Source organism: Triturus cristatus, chromosome 4_1 (assembly GCF_964204655.1).
Source record: "Triturus cristatus chromosome 4_1, aTriCri1.1, whole genome shotgun sequence".
NCBI lineage: Eukaryota > Metazoa > Chordata > Amphibia > Caudata > Salamandridae > Triturus > Triturus cristatus.
The window spans coordinates 266,523,181-266,540,533 of NC_140585.1; the positions used below are offsets into that span (position 1 = coordinate 266,523,181).

The window sequence follows — 17,353 nt, forward strand, 5'->3', positions numbered from 1 at the left end:
ACTCAAAGAAAAGGAATGGGAGGTGGGAGACCAAAAGATAGATTGGACAGCATTAGAAAACGAAGAAAGGGCCCGAGCTGCAGGAGCAGGACTTGGGGAAAAGACTACAGCACTAGCAGGACTACTAGTGCAGGTACTGCCACGTTTATTAACTACGAAAAAGGAAGACTGGGGTGCGATATCAGCCTGTAAACAAAAGCCAGATGAAGACACTAGTGATTTCTATTCCCGATTTGAAAAATGTTTTGGTATAAATAGTGGCATAAAAGCCAGTAGTGAGTCATATCCAGGGCCGGACTGGTCATTCCGGGCACCGGGCAATCCCCCGGTAGGCTGGATGGGGTGGGGGCCGGTTTCGTGACCGGGGGCCGGTTCTGTTGTTGGGGCCGATTTGACGGTCCACTTCGGCCCCAACAACAGAACTCAGACAGTGTTTACAGCAGCAGTACATTAAGCACATCACAATCAGCCGCCTGGCTGCTGTCTAAGATCCCTGGTGTGAGCTGCGGTGCCGCGCCGATTTCGCATAAATTATTTCATTTTGATTATGGGGCAGTCAGGCCGCCGCGTCGCCACCCCGCCCAGCGGCCCTACTCATTACACTTACACACTACGTCACCACCTGACCTCACCTCCTGTCACCTGACCATGATGATGTTTTGTTGTTGAAGACGCGCAGCGCGCATATGTCACTGCCTCCGCGTCACCGCTGGTTTTTTTTAGGGTGGTGTCTGCAGTGATGCTCATGCGCATTGGGAAGTGCGCGTGACTGAGGCGAGGTCAAGGCAGGCATTCAGAGCAGGACAGCCTGCAAAGAGATCCGCACCCCGGAATTTAATCTCCCCTGTCTGCCGCCCGCAGCGCAGGTGAGTGTAGTATTTGTTTGTTTGCAGTGGTCAGGGGCCAGATCTGATTTATGGGTGGTGGGCGGCACAGCACTACTGTGCAGGGCCCGTGCTACAAAGACATTTTTAGCAGGTGGGTCTTAAAGATGGAACTAGGAAAAACGCAGCAATCCGCGGAAATTGAAATGAAATCATCAGGATGGATTTTTTACATGTTTATCGACATCGTGTCTGTTCAAAGTGTAAGCATGTATTCCTCTTCTTTTACTCTACGTGTAACAGGATGCAGACACCCATTGTGTCCCAATTAGACTTCAAGGCGCGCCCACCTGTTTCTCCCCATGGATGAATGAAATAATTAATTGTAGATGTATAAAGCACACAGAGACGGGCGTCCTCAAGGTAGGGAGCATAGGACAGAAGGAGAATGTCCAACCCATTTAGCATCTAAAAGACATGTTCTGAGGACTTTGTGAAATGAAGTGTGGTTTGCCAGAGTTCTCAATAATAAAGGAAGCATGTTCAGTGACAGCTTGCGCCTTTACTTTCCTGAATATAAAAGTGCCAGTTTGCAAACGCCTATTTCCCTCTGTGATAAGTGACAGTTTGCTCTCTCAGTTCACCCCCTATAAATAGAAAAAACGCACACTCTCCTTTCTCACTTGAGGGGTTCCGTGAGAGGTTGAAATCCTGGGTTTCTCTCTTTAGTATAAGAAGGCTCGCTCTATCTCGTTTCTCCCTGTAGCACATGACAGGTTGCAAACTCAATTTTTTCCCTATAAAACTTCATAGCCTGCACTTTGCTACTGTTGTCTTAGTACAGTCGCAAGCTTTCATTGCTCTGCTGTGTGCTACAACGGGTGCTGCTGGTCTCTACTCGCTGTCGCTGACTTGCGCCACCTCCTTGTTGTAATGCATGTCAGCTCGCACTCTCACTCTTGCTCCCTACACGAGGTACTTGCTTGCAGTCTTTTTTTGCTTTCTATAGTATTCGGTGTTGCTCCTATGAGTGCTGGCTTGCACTCTCCTTGCTGCTGGAACAATGTTCAGAGTACGGCTGCTGCTGACCATTAACTGCACCAACTAAAGGTTCACAGAGGACGGAAAAAAACAAGTACTACTGAAAATTCAAGTGTAACACATATGTCAAACCTGTTGAGAGAGGGAGAGGGAAAGCACACAAATATCCTCGATGTGCCATAGATTATGTTATGCACGTGTTTGCCCTATGTCAGGACTTGGTGGAGATCTGAGGAGCAGTTTTTAAAAATGTCAATAACACTCTAGAGTCGGCGGATGATACCATCCTGTTGTTAGATTTGTTTAGGGTCAGAGGAGTCAATCATGGCAAGGGAACATAAAGTTATGGTGTTTGCAGGTGTGGTGATTGCAAGACTGGGCATGGTTAAACACAGTTTAGATATGGATGGACCCCTTAACAGAAATAGGCACTAGTGATACCGTTCATGGACAACTTCAAAGTGGAAGCTGCTATATTGAATGGATCAGCTAATAGACATAACTTGACTAGTATATGGCAACCTTTAAAGACTGGGTGGACAGTGCTCTATATTAAGGTGTCTCTCCCTCTCCCTTTCTCTCTCTCTCTGAGAGGGATATAGAGAGAGTCTCTCTCTCTCTCTCTCTCTCTCTCTCTCTCTCTCTCTCTCTCTCTCTCTTTCTATCCCTCTCTCTCGCACCCTCACACGCTCTCCATTTATCCCTCTCTCCCTCTCAATCGTTCTCTCTATACCCATCCCTCTTTTGCTCTCTCACTCTCTCCCTCCTCTATCTCCCTCTCTCCTTCTCTATCCCTCTCTCTCCATCTCTATCCCCATATCTCTCTCGCTCTCTACCCCTTGCTCTCTAGCCTTTTCTCCCTCTCGTCCCTCTCTCTATCGCTCTCTCTCTCTCTAGTCTTTCCATCCCTCTCTCCGTCTTTCTCTCATTCCCCTCCTTCCTCTCTCTCATTCTCTTCCTCTTTTTCTCCCTCTTCTTCACCCTTTCTCTTCTTCTGTCTACCTCTCTCTCTCCCCCTTCCTTCCCCCCCTCTCTTTCCTCCCCACGTAAAAACATAGCCAGACCTATTGCCGCAGTGAGTGCTTGTTTATGTTCCTCCCAGCGTTTCTATACAATATATGTTGTCAATGAATGTATTATGCAGACATCTTCATTTGTTTTTCATGAGAGTTTAGGCCTCTTGGCGGGTCCGCCTGGGGGTTGGGGTAGAGGGGGCAGGGAGCATTATCACTATTCAGAACACGTGTACCCAGAACAACTGATCTTGCACAAACTGCTTAAATTCGAGGAATAATTGTAATCATTATTAAGAGTTACACTGCATGGGTGTGATGTTTCCATAGTTTCTGGCCTCTGTGCCCTAGGTACTATTTATCAGATGCTTATGAGTGACATTTCCCAGTTTCTGGCCTCGGTGCTTAATGTGTGACAACGTGAGTGACAATTTATTGAAAATACAAAAGAGAATATCAGAATGTAGTTTTTATGCTCTAAAGTTATGACGTTGAAACAGTCTTAAAAAAAAAGCCTAAAATGCATAGCACTTTTTGTTGAAAAGAGAAGAGTGGCCCGAAGAGTGTTGTGATCATCACTGTACAGCCTCTTAAAGAGTCCTGGGCAGCACTGTATGCAATTTCATTTACTATGCTTTAAAAGTTAATTCAATCTAATATGTAATGAAAAATGTGTTGAAAAATGCTTTGTTTTGGCCTTTCTGTCTCCCAAATTTTCTTGGGGGGGGGAGAAGTTCAACCCCCCAAACTCCCCCTAGTAGTGGTTTCTCACTTTGCTTGCTCACTACACACCATGTGAGGGCTTGTCTCACTTTTACTTTGTTCTCTCTGATTCACTATTTGTGTCTATTTTTGGTGCTCTCTGAAAGAATGTCTATGGGTACATATGCCTGGGTGGGTAACCTGGTGCTCTTTAAGGTCATCATCTACTATTTACTGTGCTTTGAAAGTTAATACAATTTGAATATGTAATGAAAAATGTGCTGTAAAATTCACCATTTTGGTCTGTCATTTTTCAAAATTTTCGTGGGGGTGAAACCCCCCCCCCCCCAAACCCTCTAGTAGCGGTCGGGCTCGCTCGCTGCGCTCGCTCGCTACGCACCGGACGGGGGCTGGTCTGGCAAAATGTGCCAGGGCTGCTTTTAGTTCCCAGTCCGGCCCTGGTCATATCCACATCTGTTTGTGACAAAATTAGTTGAAAATTCTCTGCTACAAGTCAAGAATAGAGTATTGAAATTCGAAAGTACCTGGCAAGGTAATACCCCATCACAGATGTTACAGATGTTACAATATCACCACAATAGAATTAGAGAAGAACAAGAACACGAACAAAGACGTATGAAAGATACAAAAATGAAAATGCTTGTTGCTCAGTCAGTTCCAGCTGATGGTCATCATAAGGGTGATTCCGCAGGTCCTACGAAAGGGACATGCAACTATTGTAAACAACCAGGTCATTATATACACGATTGTCCAGTCCTGAAACATAATATTGCTACAGGTAGAACCCAGGAGAAACCACGTCCACGTAGACAGGATCAGAATCAACAACAAATCCCTCAGCATGCACAACCTAGGTTAGCTCCGCAACAACTAGCTCCGCAACAGGGAGCTCCACAACAGACCGTAGCACCACCACAAGCGCAGCCTATTGCTGCAACACAAGCAACAACACAACAGATGTATCAGTATGCACAAGCAGATTATCCCGATTATCAGCGATATACATGACATAGCCTAGAGAGGGAAGTTGGCTTACCCCTTATTGAGGTTCCTGTAGACCAAGAGGGACCTTATGTACATAGTGAACTATTAGGGGAAGACAGAAAGTTTTTACTTGATACAGGGGCAAGCAGAACAACTATAAGACGCAGTGAAGTTCCAGGGGCACCCCTCTCAGGCTCACAAAATATTTCCCTTGGATTCTCAGGAAAACCCATAATTAATGACGTAACACAACCTCTTCCACTTACGATTGGTCCATTGACACGTACTACAGATTTATTGCTTACTAAATCCTGTCCAGAAAACTTGTTAGGTATAAAAACATTGAAAGCTCTAGGAGCTATAATATGTTGTTCTCCGGAAGGAGTACGACTATTTCTACGTGACTTCAAAGGTCACTACGTATCCAGAGACATGGATCACCGACTGCAGAATTTACCTACACATTTATGGGCACAAGGCCCTACTGATGTTGGTTGCATGAATATTACACCATATCGTGTCACACTAAAAACAGGAGTAATACTACCACGAATACGACAATACAAGTTACCACCCGATGCTGTTGTGGCTTTGCTGCAAATCATTGACGAGCTCATTGCACAAGGAGTGGTTGTCGAAACCGACTCCAATGTATGTAATTCCCCGATAATTCCGATTCTTAAAAGAACGGATCCAAAAGCACCACCAGTATATCGATTAGTTATTGATCTGCGCGAATTAAATAAATGTATTGTACCACAATACCCTGTGGTCCCAGATATCTCTTCATTACTAACGGCTATTGACTCAGAAGCAACGTTCTTCACGGTAATTGATCTCAAGAATGCTTTCTTTAGCGTCCCAATCGATCCGGAAAGTCAATATCTGTTCGGATTCAGTTTAAATGGACGAAGTTTTAAATTCACACGCGCACCTCAAGGATTTACAGAAAGCCCCAGCATCTATAGCCAAGCACTGAAACGAGAACTTGACAGTATCCACATGCCAGTTAACACTGCCTTGCTTCAATATGTCGATGATCTGCTGATCACCGCCCGAAGCGAACCTGAATGTGAAACAGCGTCACTGACGGTTTTAAAATTTTTTGCTGACAAGGGGCACAAGGTGTCCCCTTCTAAGCTGCAATTCTGTGTCCAGCGAGTTGTTTACCTTGGGCACTCGCTGTCCAAGGAGGGAAGGCAGCTTACATCTGACCGCATCCAGTTAATCGCTAACATGCCACCACCCAAGACACAAAAGGAGGTGCGGGCTTTTATAGGCCTCACTTCATACTGTAGGCAGTGGATCCCTCAATATGCATTTCTAGCAAAACCACTCATCCAGTTGACAACACAGGAGGCAGCCACATCGACTGTCCTCCCTTGGATTCAAGAACATACGCACGCCTTTGAAAGCTTAAAGAAAGCTTTATGCCAAGCACCTGTCTTAGCAACACCATGTTACAGTAAACAGTTTACACTCTTTGTTACAGAACGCGAAGGTACTGCCTTGTCAGTACTCACTCAGGAACAAGCAGGATCACACAAACCATGTGCTTATTTTTCTAGTACATTAGATCCAGTAGCTCAGGCTCTTCCTGCGTGCCTGAAATCGGTGGCAGCAACAGCTTTAGCAATCAGACAAAGCGATGCCATAGTGTTAGGACACCAACTGACAGTACAAGTACCACACGCAGTAGAGGTTCTCTTGAACCGCACACAAACACAACACTTGACTATAGCGAGACTTACCGGTTACGAATTGACATTATTTCAGCCACACATAGAAATCAGACGTTGTAATACGTTAAATCCTGCCACACTGTTACCAGTGGGCGGAACAGATCCATTGGCACATGATTGTGTCGAAGTCATTACTATCACGACAAAACCCAGACAAGACTTGACAGATATCCCTTTGTCGGATCCAGACTTGACATTGTATGTAGATGGGTCATGTATGAGAACAAGTACAGGAGAGTTAGTGGCCGCTTACGCAGTCACAACAGACACTGAAGTCATTGAAACAAATCGTATTAACACTTTGTCAGCTCAAGCAGCAGAGCTCATGGCTCTGACACAAGCCTGTATTCAAGCCAAAAATAAGAAAGTCAACATATACACAGATTCACGTTATGCATTCGGAGTCGTCCATGACTTCGGCGTACTGTGGCGAGAGAGAGGTTATTTAACTTCTCACGGTGCCCACATCCAACACGGACCCCTCATTCAAACCCTATTGGACGCGATTCATCTACCCACTGCACTATCGATTATGAAATGCAAAGCCCATACAAAAGTTACCGATATCATTTCTCAGGGTAATGACCTAGCTGACAGAACGGCTAAACAGACTGCTCAGAATCAGACTCACACAACTGACATGACAAAGACAATAGTTCCGACACCAACACATTGCATGACAGTTAAGGATCCCGCCCTTGATGTAATTGACATACAGACACATGCTACACCAGAAGAAATAAAGAAATGGACTGAATTAGGAGGGATCCAAACGGATCAAGGATGGATGACGAAGGAAAAATCTATATGGTTTCTTCCCGACTCCATGGTTCAAGTCATCATTAACACAATACATAGTCCAGCGCACCTAGGAGAAAAAGCTATGCTAGACAGCATTCAACACATTTGGTTCAACAAACACTTGCGAGCAGCAGCTAAACAAAAAGTTCGTACCTGTATGATATGTTGTCAGTTTAATCCAGGTAAAAGCATCCCCGTAGAGCAGGGTGGATTTCAACCTCCCGATCATGCTTTTGAAGTCCTCCAGATGGATTATATCCAGATGGAACGATGTCGAGGATTCAAATATGTTCTCGTAGTTGTCTGTGCTCTTTCCCGTTGGACAGAAGCCTACCCGGTTTCAGATTACACTGCCCCGACTACTGCCAAACAGTTAGTTCGAGAATTCTTCCCACGGTACGGTTTACCACGTGTTGTCTACTCAGATAACGGCCAGCCGTTCTCATCCGAACTAATGAAACACGTTTCTCTTTTGTTAGGCTACCAATGGAAATTCCACTGTGTCCGACATCCCGAGGCAGCAGGTCTCGTGGAACGTCATAATCAAACCCTGAAAATTAGATTGTCCAAAATTTGTAGAGAAAAAGGTGTCGATTGGATAGTAGCCTTACCAGTTGCGCTCTTTTACATGAGAATGGTAGCACATTCTCGAACAGGGCTATCCCCGTACGAGGTGATCTTCGGTAGACCACCAAATATGTGGGGGACGCCTATACCTCGCAAAATCACTGATGTTGACTGTAATATGCTGACAGATTACCTGGCTTCCTTGATGTCTGCACTACAATCTTGTCGTTCACAGGTAGCCGCAGCTTTTCCCGATAATACTGAGGGGAAGCCCCATGACGTGGTTCCTGGTGACCTGGTTCTGGTCCGGAATTTCGACCGAAAGACCCAACTGGAGCCTAGGTGGAAGTCGCCGAAGCTAGTTCTACTAACTACAAGGACAGCCGTGAAGATCGAGGGACGCAAAGGGTGGTTGCACTCGAGTCACATCAAGAAATTTTATGGACTACCATCCAGTGTGAATACTCAACCTTGTATTCCCTCACAGACAGACTCAAAGCTCCCCTTGGTTGAGCAGTCAAAACCAGAACTGTACAAACTAAAATTGAGGTCTAGCAAGTCAGACAATTTGATTGTTTAAGTCCTCTCCAAGGTGAATCGGTTGAATTTGTCTCTGACATGTATCCTCTAGACCGGAATAGAGAAAGAAATCAGCAGATGCAGCTTAAAAAGCATGCGTATTGTAAATCACTTCGTAGTCACTGCACAGTAACACTATTAATTTTGTTTTTTCTAAGTCTTCTGATCATCGTTTTCAGCGTACTATTGCACATGTATTACCCTATTCTTAAGCGTGCTTACAATGTAACTGCAGAACATTCTTTTAGCGAATTACCTCCGCATGAGTTGTCCTATAGATTTGCGCTGCGCAACAACACATTCATTAGTATGTTACATCATTCCCATCAGACCAGCAATGCTACAAATTGTTGGATATGTGGCCGACTCCCTCCCTATCAGAACTATAAGGGAGTTTTGCCCCTCTTTCCATATCCGTTCACACACAATGGCTCCTGTGGAGCATGGTTTAGTTTGATTAATTCCCTAGATTCAAATTCCGCAGTTTATCAAGACAACTGGGTATGGGGAACCCTGAACCTAGTTTTGCTTAAAGTCTGCTACCCTAACAAGGAGGGACTTCCCAAAAGAACAGGAACTGATCTAGAAAATGAAGTATATGGATTAGGTAATTTTACACTTAACCTCATGATCCTGAACGTTGAATCCGAAGCTACACCAATCTTGCCCGCCATGTCAGTATTCCCAGTAAAAGGGGAATTATGTGTAAGAAAGAATGGTTCCATACACATGGGCCATAGTAAATGCAACACTGTAATAAAATTCAGTGATCAAGGCAAGTCTACATTTAGAGCTTCCCATCATTCCTACTTCATATGTGGCCAGACCGCATATATATGTCTACCTTTAGATTGGGATGGTACCTGTTACATAGCATTCCTTCTGCCACCTGTTTTCCTAGCTCCTCCTGATTATCACAGAAATACCCATTTAGTACACAATAGACAACAGAGAGATCTTCCAATTGTCGATTACACTGAAACAGCATGGGAAAAATACACAGATTTCAATAAAGGTTTCTTTCCCTATATAGGTACAGTCACTAATAGTAAGCTGATACGTAGATTAACTAGAACCCTTGAAGCAGTAGTGAACGAGACTATTTCCGCCTTAGGCAATTTAACAGAAGAGCAGTCTGCTATGCGGATTGTTGTGCTTCAAAATCGTCTTGTCCTTGACGTCATCCTGGCCGATAGGGGCGGAGCTTGTAGGGTCATCGGATCAAGTTGCTGCATTTTCATACCAGAAAATTCGCCGTCAGTATATAAAGCCATAACCCGCCTTCATAAGATTATAAGCCAGATACACCAGAGTCCAGGCACCTGGACTTGGTCCGGTTGGTTCTGGGGCGTGTTGTCAGCCTGGGGATGGAGAATCCTATCCGTCCTAGGTATTGGCTTTCTCATACTATTCAGTTGCTGCTTATGTCTACAATGTGGGCCAGCGATTTGTGGTCTGTGTGCCACATCGTGTATCCCACATCCAAGTTTTCGTTCAAGATCCCGGAAGAAGAAAGAAGAACAAATGATGCTATATGAACAGATCGATGGATTGATGAAGATCGATATCTCCTGAGGGTCCGTAGGGGACAAGGAGGGAATGAGGAAATATGAATTTTGTGATCAGTTATGTCCCCTATCGTAGACCCCAACGGCTCCATGTGCATGCTATAAGTACATGTATGTTCCCTCCAGTTCCAGTTTTGAAGACGCAAATACAAGTGCGTCCACCGTCAACATGTCCTCTTTCAGATCCGCCATGAATGGGTCAGATATTCCATTCCTAAGTATGAAAGGCCACCGACTTTATGTGGTTCACTTTCCCCATTTTACAGATTCAGGCAAGTAGGCCCTGAATTCTGTCATCAAGCCTTTTCCTGCCTTCTGCCTCTGAAAGCTCCAGTCTGAGCCTGCATCTGTATCCATGAACTTTGTCCTACTCCCTGCGCGGCTAACGGTGCCTGATCCAGCCTGTTGCCTGCCAAAAACTGTATTTCACCTTCAAGATTATCTACTCCGCTCCTCATCCGATGCATTCCTGTCTAGTAGTTTAGGTAAACATTCCTCCAGCTACCGTGCAAAGGGCCAGGCCTCGCTGTCCTCATGCAAGAAATTCATAGGCCCCGTTACCATGGAATATTCCTACCCCCTCGCATCTCATGTAGACACTTAGACGCTTGTACACGCACTAACAGTCAGTATAGAATAGATTCTATCCTAGAGACCTTTCCTTTTGGATAACACAGTTCTTTAAACATAGGATATTAGATATGATTTGGGATTAGGTTGACATGACCCCCAGACTTCTGTCTCCACATGTAGAGCTAAATGTCAAGTCCCCTTCACCCTCTAGTTGCACGTCAATCACACGTCATGCGGCTGCGTGCGCATCTCTGCCAAATATTTCTGCTGACATTGCAGGATTCTTTCATGGATCCACCCACTTGTGACATCATGTATAATGACGTTTATTAAATTACGCCCATATGACCGCCTCTATTAGTTACGTATGCACAGGTTATCTGTATTATCAGCTGTCACGCCTCTTGCATCTGTTTCACTGTAATGCATTTTCCTATAAAACCGATTATCTGTCAATAATGTATGCCCTTCCTTCCTGAACTTTCGTGGTGATGGAATAGAAGCCTACAATTCGAATTGTATTCCTTTGTATAGGAATAAAGCCTTTTAAAACCTCTAATACCACGGATTCTGCCTCTTATATTTACTGAGTTATTCTTACTAAACTTTACCGCATAAAAAATAGTACCGGTAATGAAATATTTACCACACCTTCTTTACTTCCCCTTGGTTTCTGTGTCTCTTTGCCTACTTTCACCACTCTCATATCCCCCCTCAGCCACCCTCCCATGCTTTTCCTGTTCCACCTGCCTTTCACCGCTCTTTACCTGCTTCCCATGTCTACTCCCTCCCTGGCATCTTCTCTCCTGCCCTCTTTAACCCTGCTCGTGACCTTCATGCTTCTCCCCTTCCCATAACCTACTCAAAGGTGACCACATTGAGCAGGTGCTTTGGCCTAGCTCCCCCCACCTATCTGGGACTGGTTCTCTGACCAGTCTAGGCACTTTCAGACTGGGCCTTGCTCCTAGAGGATCCTGCCTTGCTTCTTCCACTCTCCTGCGCTCACACACTCTCTCACGTGCCCACTCTGTTTCAGGGCCTCTCTCTTGCACCTCTGCATGACTCTTTTTTTGTTTTCTGCTTTTATCTCTTTCCACTGCTTGGGCGTGCCTTTTTCTTTTCAACCACTTTTTCTGCTTTCCTCACTTCCCACTCTTCGTGCATGCCTCATTCCTTCTTTCCTTTCACTTAGTTGCTGTGCCTCTTTTCCCTCTTTTTGACACTCTCCTGACCACTCAGCCACCCTCCCCTGTGCTTTTCCCATATCTACCGCCTCACCCAGCTCCTCACCTGCTTCCCACATCATCTCTCTCCCCTGCATCTTTTCTCCTGCCCTCTTTAATGTCAACCACCACCCCCCCACGCTCCTACCCCCTCCCAGGACCTACTTAATTTTATTTATTTATTTAGAGTTTTATAGAGCGCGAACAAGACCCGTGAGGGTATCAGAGTGCTTTACAGGATTGACAGGTGGTATACAAAAGACTTAGGAGAGGTGGATGCAATTGGGATAAAAACTGGTAGATACATTATTCCAAAAAAACAAGCAGTTTCAATCCCAGGATACATGTGGGATTAAAACAGGTAGATACATGATACAAAAAATAAATAAATCAAAGAGGAAGAAGCAGTCTCAAAGTGCCGGGTAGGTATCATCCGGAAAGAACATAGATAATACCGTAATAGTGGTTGGAACAAAGTCCCTGAGGTGAATGTAATCATAGTGTTAGGAGAGGAATTTGCCCATTGGGTAAGTTTTGGCCTCTTTTTCGAAGCGTGCCAAATAGGGAAGTCTTCTGTAGGCGGGCGGGAGTTAGTTCCAAATTCTTGGAGCGACCCCAGAGAAGGCCCGATTGTACGTTTTTTCTTTCCGCAAGAGTGCCGGTTGGAGCAAAAGGTCTCTGGCAGACCCGGAGTTTCTGGCTCCTCTGGATATCACGAGTTTCTGGGCAAGAAATGCCGGGGAATTGGAGTATAGAGCCTTGTGAGTGATGCAAGCTAGCTTAAGTTGGATTCTGGCCTCGAGAGGAAGCCATTTTAGAGCTTTCAGGTGGGGGGTGATATGGTCGAATATCTTTGCACCTGTTAGGAGTCTGGCGGCGGCGTTGAGGCCGGCTTTCAATGGGGTCAAAGAGCTCTTGGCTAGACCTGTGAGGGGTAGAGCATCGATATTGTAGTCTGGAGATTACTAGTGCCTGGATTGCCATTTTTATGTCGGAGTGTCGAGGAAGGGTTTCAGATTTCTTAGGTAGCTCAGGTGAAATCTGGTGGTTTTGGCCATCGAGTTGATATGGCCACGCATATTCAAGCTGCAGTCTAGGGTTATTCCAAGGGATTTAGCAGAGTCCACAATGGTAGGGGGCCAGTTTAACACTGTGATAGCCTTGATCCATTCTTGAAAGTCTGGGTTGGTTTTGGTTGGGAAGATTAGAAGAAATTCTGTTTTTTCACGTTAAGTTTCAGCTGGTTAGAGGTGAGCCAATGCATAGTCAGCTTCAAGGCCTCATTCAGGGAGAGAATGTCTTCAGGAGAAGAGATTTTAATGTAGATCTGTGTGTCGTCAGCATACATGTGGTAGGCGATATTGGCGGTGCATAGCACCTCTGTGAGCGGTTCATGGCAGCCGCTGCACAACCATCTGTACCTCTCCATGTCATGTGCCATGTCCTCTGGTCAAATCACCCACCGCTAGTGACCCTTCGCATGCTCAACCCAGTAAGCCTATCCACCCTTCAATGCCGCACTGCACCCCTCTGCACAGGAGGACCATCCTCCTGCTTACATTTCCACTTCACCTTCAGCAACACTCTCTCATGTACACCCCATACTCCGACCCCCACAGCACCCTCTCACAACCTCACCACACCAGACCTTCAGCAAACACTCACATGCATACTCCTCAACACGTGTGCACTCAAAAAACACACAAAGGAAATTTGAGACCTCCTCAGCAATAGCTCACCAGACCTCCTCTTCCTGACGAAAACCTGTATGCACCCTGTTTCATTACCCAACAATGCTGTGGCCATCCCAGCAGGACCCAAGATTGCATGCCTACGCCGCCTTCACAAACCTGGAGGAGGACTCGCCATCATATACAAGGACACCCTCAAATGCACAACCACCTCAGACCCAGACACTCCATTCATGGAGCACATGTACTGTGTAAAGTCTGTGTACTGTGTAAAGTCAAACAAGAGTGTGCACGGGGATTGACATCAGGAGTCGTGTGATCATTATCACTCCCACACAGTATTCCCACAATAGACTCCATCAGGTCAAACCTCTCCAAAGTTATCTGGGGAAAATACTAGTAAAAAACAGACACGCAAAATTTGGTGTGTTACAACTGATTCTGGATGTTATGCTCATTTTCAAGTTATGAATTTGGAAGAGGAGATATTTACCACACCTAAGATAATGGAATTTACTGGATGTGGTAAATGCCCAAACCTATTCTGCCCAACCTGTAATAAGAGCTTCTGTATCTGTGTCACCTACTGTATCTAAGTAGGACATTGCCTTACACTATTCTTATGGGGTAACATACACCTTCTGACTTTTTTTTCTTGTGCAAATGTCTCTGGGTACTACCTGAAAAATCCTGCGTCTGAGCCTAGCATGACATTTCATGCAGGGCTTAGAATGAGTCTGTAAGGATTTACCATGTGCCCACTAAACCAGAGCGACGGTGTAAAGCTCTAATGATTGCATTTAAGCCAGGCTTTCAGTTGCAGCAGCTCAACCCTTTTGTGTCCTCCTCTCTTCAGTACACTATGTGTGACTATCACTAACATGTATGTTTATATAGCCCAAACTCAAACCCAAACAAGCATGCACGATTTTGCCCAAAAAACGTGCTTACTTTCTGATGGATTTATGAAATGAGTTGTAGTATAATAGTCTAAAAACACTTTGACTCTGGGCCCATTCTCGAGAAGTGCAATGAATTGTTCAGAATTTACAGGAACAATGCTCAGAGTTGGCCTACAGTATAACAATGCTCACTTTTCTGTTATTTGAATTCCGTAGGTTGAGTGCCATCCATTTCTTAACCAGAACAAACTTTTGGGGTTCTGCAAGTCCAAGGACATTGTGCTAGAGGGCCACAGTGTTCTGGGTTCGGCCAGAGATGCGACCTGGTAAGAAATTGCAAATGCTTCATGTCCCAGCACTAATGGTTGCATTTCACCTGCTCATATACATTCCTCTGCATGTCACATAGATATTGGAAAAGTGACTTCTCAAACCCTGATTGCAATCGGTTAGCACACCAGCCCCCGAGGGTAAATGTACAGCATCTGTGTTTCAGTTGGCTGAACTTTCCATTCTTCCATTTGAAAACTTTCCAGCAGAGCATCCAGCCCTGTAGAGATACACTCTAGGGCCAATCTCTGGTGTTACAGAGTTCTCAAAGTAAGACACTACTCTAATGCCAAATCTCTACGTTTCTGACTAACTGAGTGTATTGCTTCTGACTTTAAACAATAGGACACACAAACTCAGCACTCCCAGAATGAGGCAGATGTATGTGGTACTGCTCCTTTAAATGACATACGTAGAAGAGGAACTCAGCACTCTCAAAATGAGGCTAATAGACTGATTCAGGTGCATTTAAAATTGAAATTGTGTATTTATTAGCACCACACTTTTAAAAGGAAGGCAAAATATATGTCAACAAGGTACCGTCTTCCCGCTCCTGTCTGACAGCCAAGAATCCTTGTCTTTAATACCTTTTACTCAACCCAAGAAAAGATTTCTAGAAACCTTTCCCCCTTCCTTCTGTTGCAAAAACAAGGCTGGTCGTACCGGTCTGCGTCAATGTCACTCACAAGAGCTAGCCAGTCCTCCGTGTTTGCTTTGAGGCAGAGCTGTACATTCTGCACATTTCTCTGGCAAAAACATTCTTGACCCTGTGAAAGGTGCCGAGTGCGCATCCTACATGATATGTTCTAGCTTACTCCGCATGATGAAGAGTGAGCACAGGTAAAGAGCGAAAACATCCCCTCCCCACCCTGACACTGCATGAAAGCACAGAAATTTGAGTCAGTTATACAAAATGGAGTCGATTGGCAAGTCTCATTTCTCATAGCATCACACTGAGCAATCCACTCAGATGCTTGTTTCATGTTTTGTTTTATTCGGGGAAGTATTTGTGCATACCTCCTTCCAACCGCTTCTCTGGGGCACTGTAACAGACAGAGGCTGCAAGTGGCTGTACAGCAGTCCATTTTTAACCTTGTAGGACTCTCTGAAAGTCCTTCACAAGCTTCAGTTGAAGGGGAAGAGGATGTAATTCCGGGGAGCAGAGACTTGTCTACTGAGATATTTTATTTTTCACCTCTTGTATCTTTCTGCCAATGGTTAGATTTTCATGAAGGCCGGCCCTCGGAGTTTGGTCAGTTTGCAGGAAGAAAAGCATTCTGTCGCTCTTTGGGATTCCTATGTACATTATGTCATATTGTAACTAAACAAAGTGTACACTAGTGACTCTAACTATCAGGTTGAGCTTGTGAGGCAGGATTGACTGGAGGAGGATCCTCCTTACCTGAAGGATACTATTGAAAACAATTCTTCGAGGTATTGAAAGCGTTTGGATTGAAATTTCATTGGAAGTCAAACAAAATCAAGATTTTGTGTTTTTTCAGACAGACTGCAGGATAGGCCCAATTGATGCTGGTCAGCTACGTTGGTGGTACCCAGGGGCCAGTGTTTCATATGAACTGAGACACAGTTTAATCTGATGCATCCATTCCTGAAGGTGCAACAGGCAAGCCCTGAGTATTGCCATTCCTCGGACCTTTTATGTTTTTAAGATGCTCTTGAGCATCAGCAGCATAAATATGGTGTCCAAGGTCAAGCATCACGATAATGATTGTGAAGGGGTGGCAGAAATTGAAGAAAGGTGAACCTTCCCAGGTGAGATGCAGAAATAAAAGTAATGACAAGGAACAAAGCCAACCAGCGGTTTCTTTCCCAGAGTTTCCCCAGAGTTTTCTATTAAGTGGCTGGGGAGTAGGATATGGTCCATAGAACTGAACACAGCAGGCAGATCCAGTAGAAGTAGAGAAGAGACCTGGCCTATCTTCTTTGAAAAGTGAGTTTTTGACAGGTATTCCTGGGGGAGATTTCTGCGTCCTTATGGGGAAGCAACTGGACTGGAGCGTAGGGGCCTTAGCCCTGCAACGTAGGTTGGATATGGGTCTGAAATGTACCTGCATGTCCTAATCGTTATTGAGTGACATGACTAAGGCATAACAATATCTCATAGATAGGTCCCATACCAGGCGAAGACTTGATTTGACGTAATTCGATGAGTCAAGACTAGTAGGCCCAAAATGCTAACTTTTATTTGTGCAGGTGCCATTAGGGTCTGAGGTTACTTAGAACATGCATAACTCCAGCACTGGATCAGGGTTTTGTTTTTAATGACAATGATAGGCTGCATGACGTGACATCGGGAATGCCTTTGGCTAAATGAGGACCAATGTCTGATGCTGCCCTACCGATTTTTAGTTATGTCTTTTATGTATCACATTCCAGACTCGGCTTTGATGTGATGTGGGAATTTGAGGGTATCGCCAGCTCTTGATAGATTGCGAATCCTTCAGAGAGTTTTCAGTATTCCTTATTAAGTCTTGAAATTGTGTCTTTTCGGTCCTCAGCGATGCTTGCTTCAGTCCTTGGCAGTAGATATGGCAGTTTGATCTTTTGCAAGGTGTGACGTGCCCCATGGTATATGCTGCTCCTTCCTTGCAATTTCAGTCGAGGACGTTTGGTGGAATACACTCCGTGGTGTTTGCTTTTGGCAGCTTTAGTTTGATTGGGTGTTAAGGTCTCACCTTATCTAGGACACAGGTGCTTCTATTTATGAAGGGATTCAGATTGCTTGACGGGCAATCAGCAGTCACCGAGACAGTGCTTGGGAATGTTTCCTG

At 44.9% G+C, this 17,353-nt stretch overlaps 1 protein-coding gene across 2 annotated transcripts in view; it reads left to right on the plus strand.

Moving 5' to 3' along the window:
* The window catches only part of LOC146854240 (aldo-keto reductase family 1 member C1-like), a 454,220-nt gene that overhangs the window by 379,348 nt on the left and 57,519 nt on the right, over positions 1-17,353 (plus strand). For both annotated transcript variants that reach the window (XM_085652022.1, XM_085652023.1), the window contains one exon: positions 14,448-14,557. In XM_085652022.1, the coding sequence (XP_085508148.1) occupies positions 14,448-14,557 (110 nt within the window). The remainder of the gene's footprint in view (positions 1-14,447; positions 14,558-17,353) is intronic.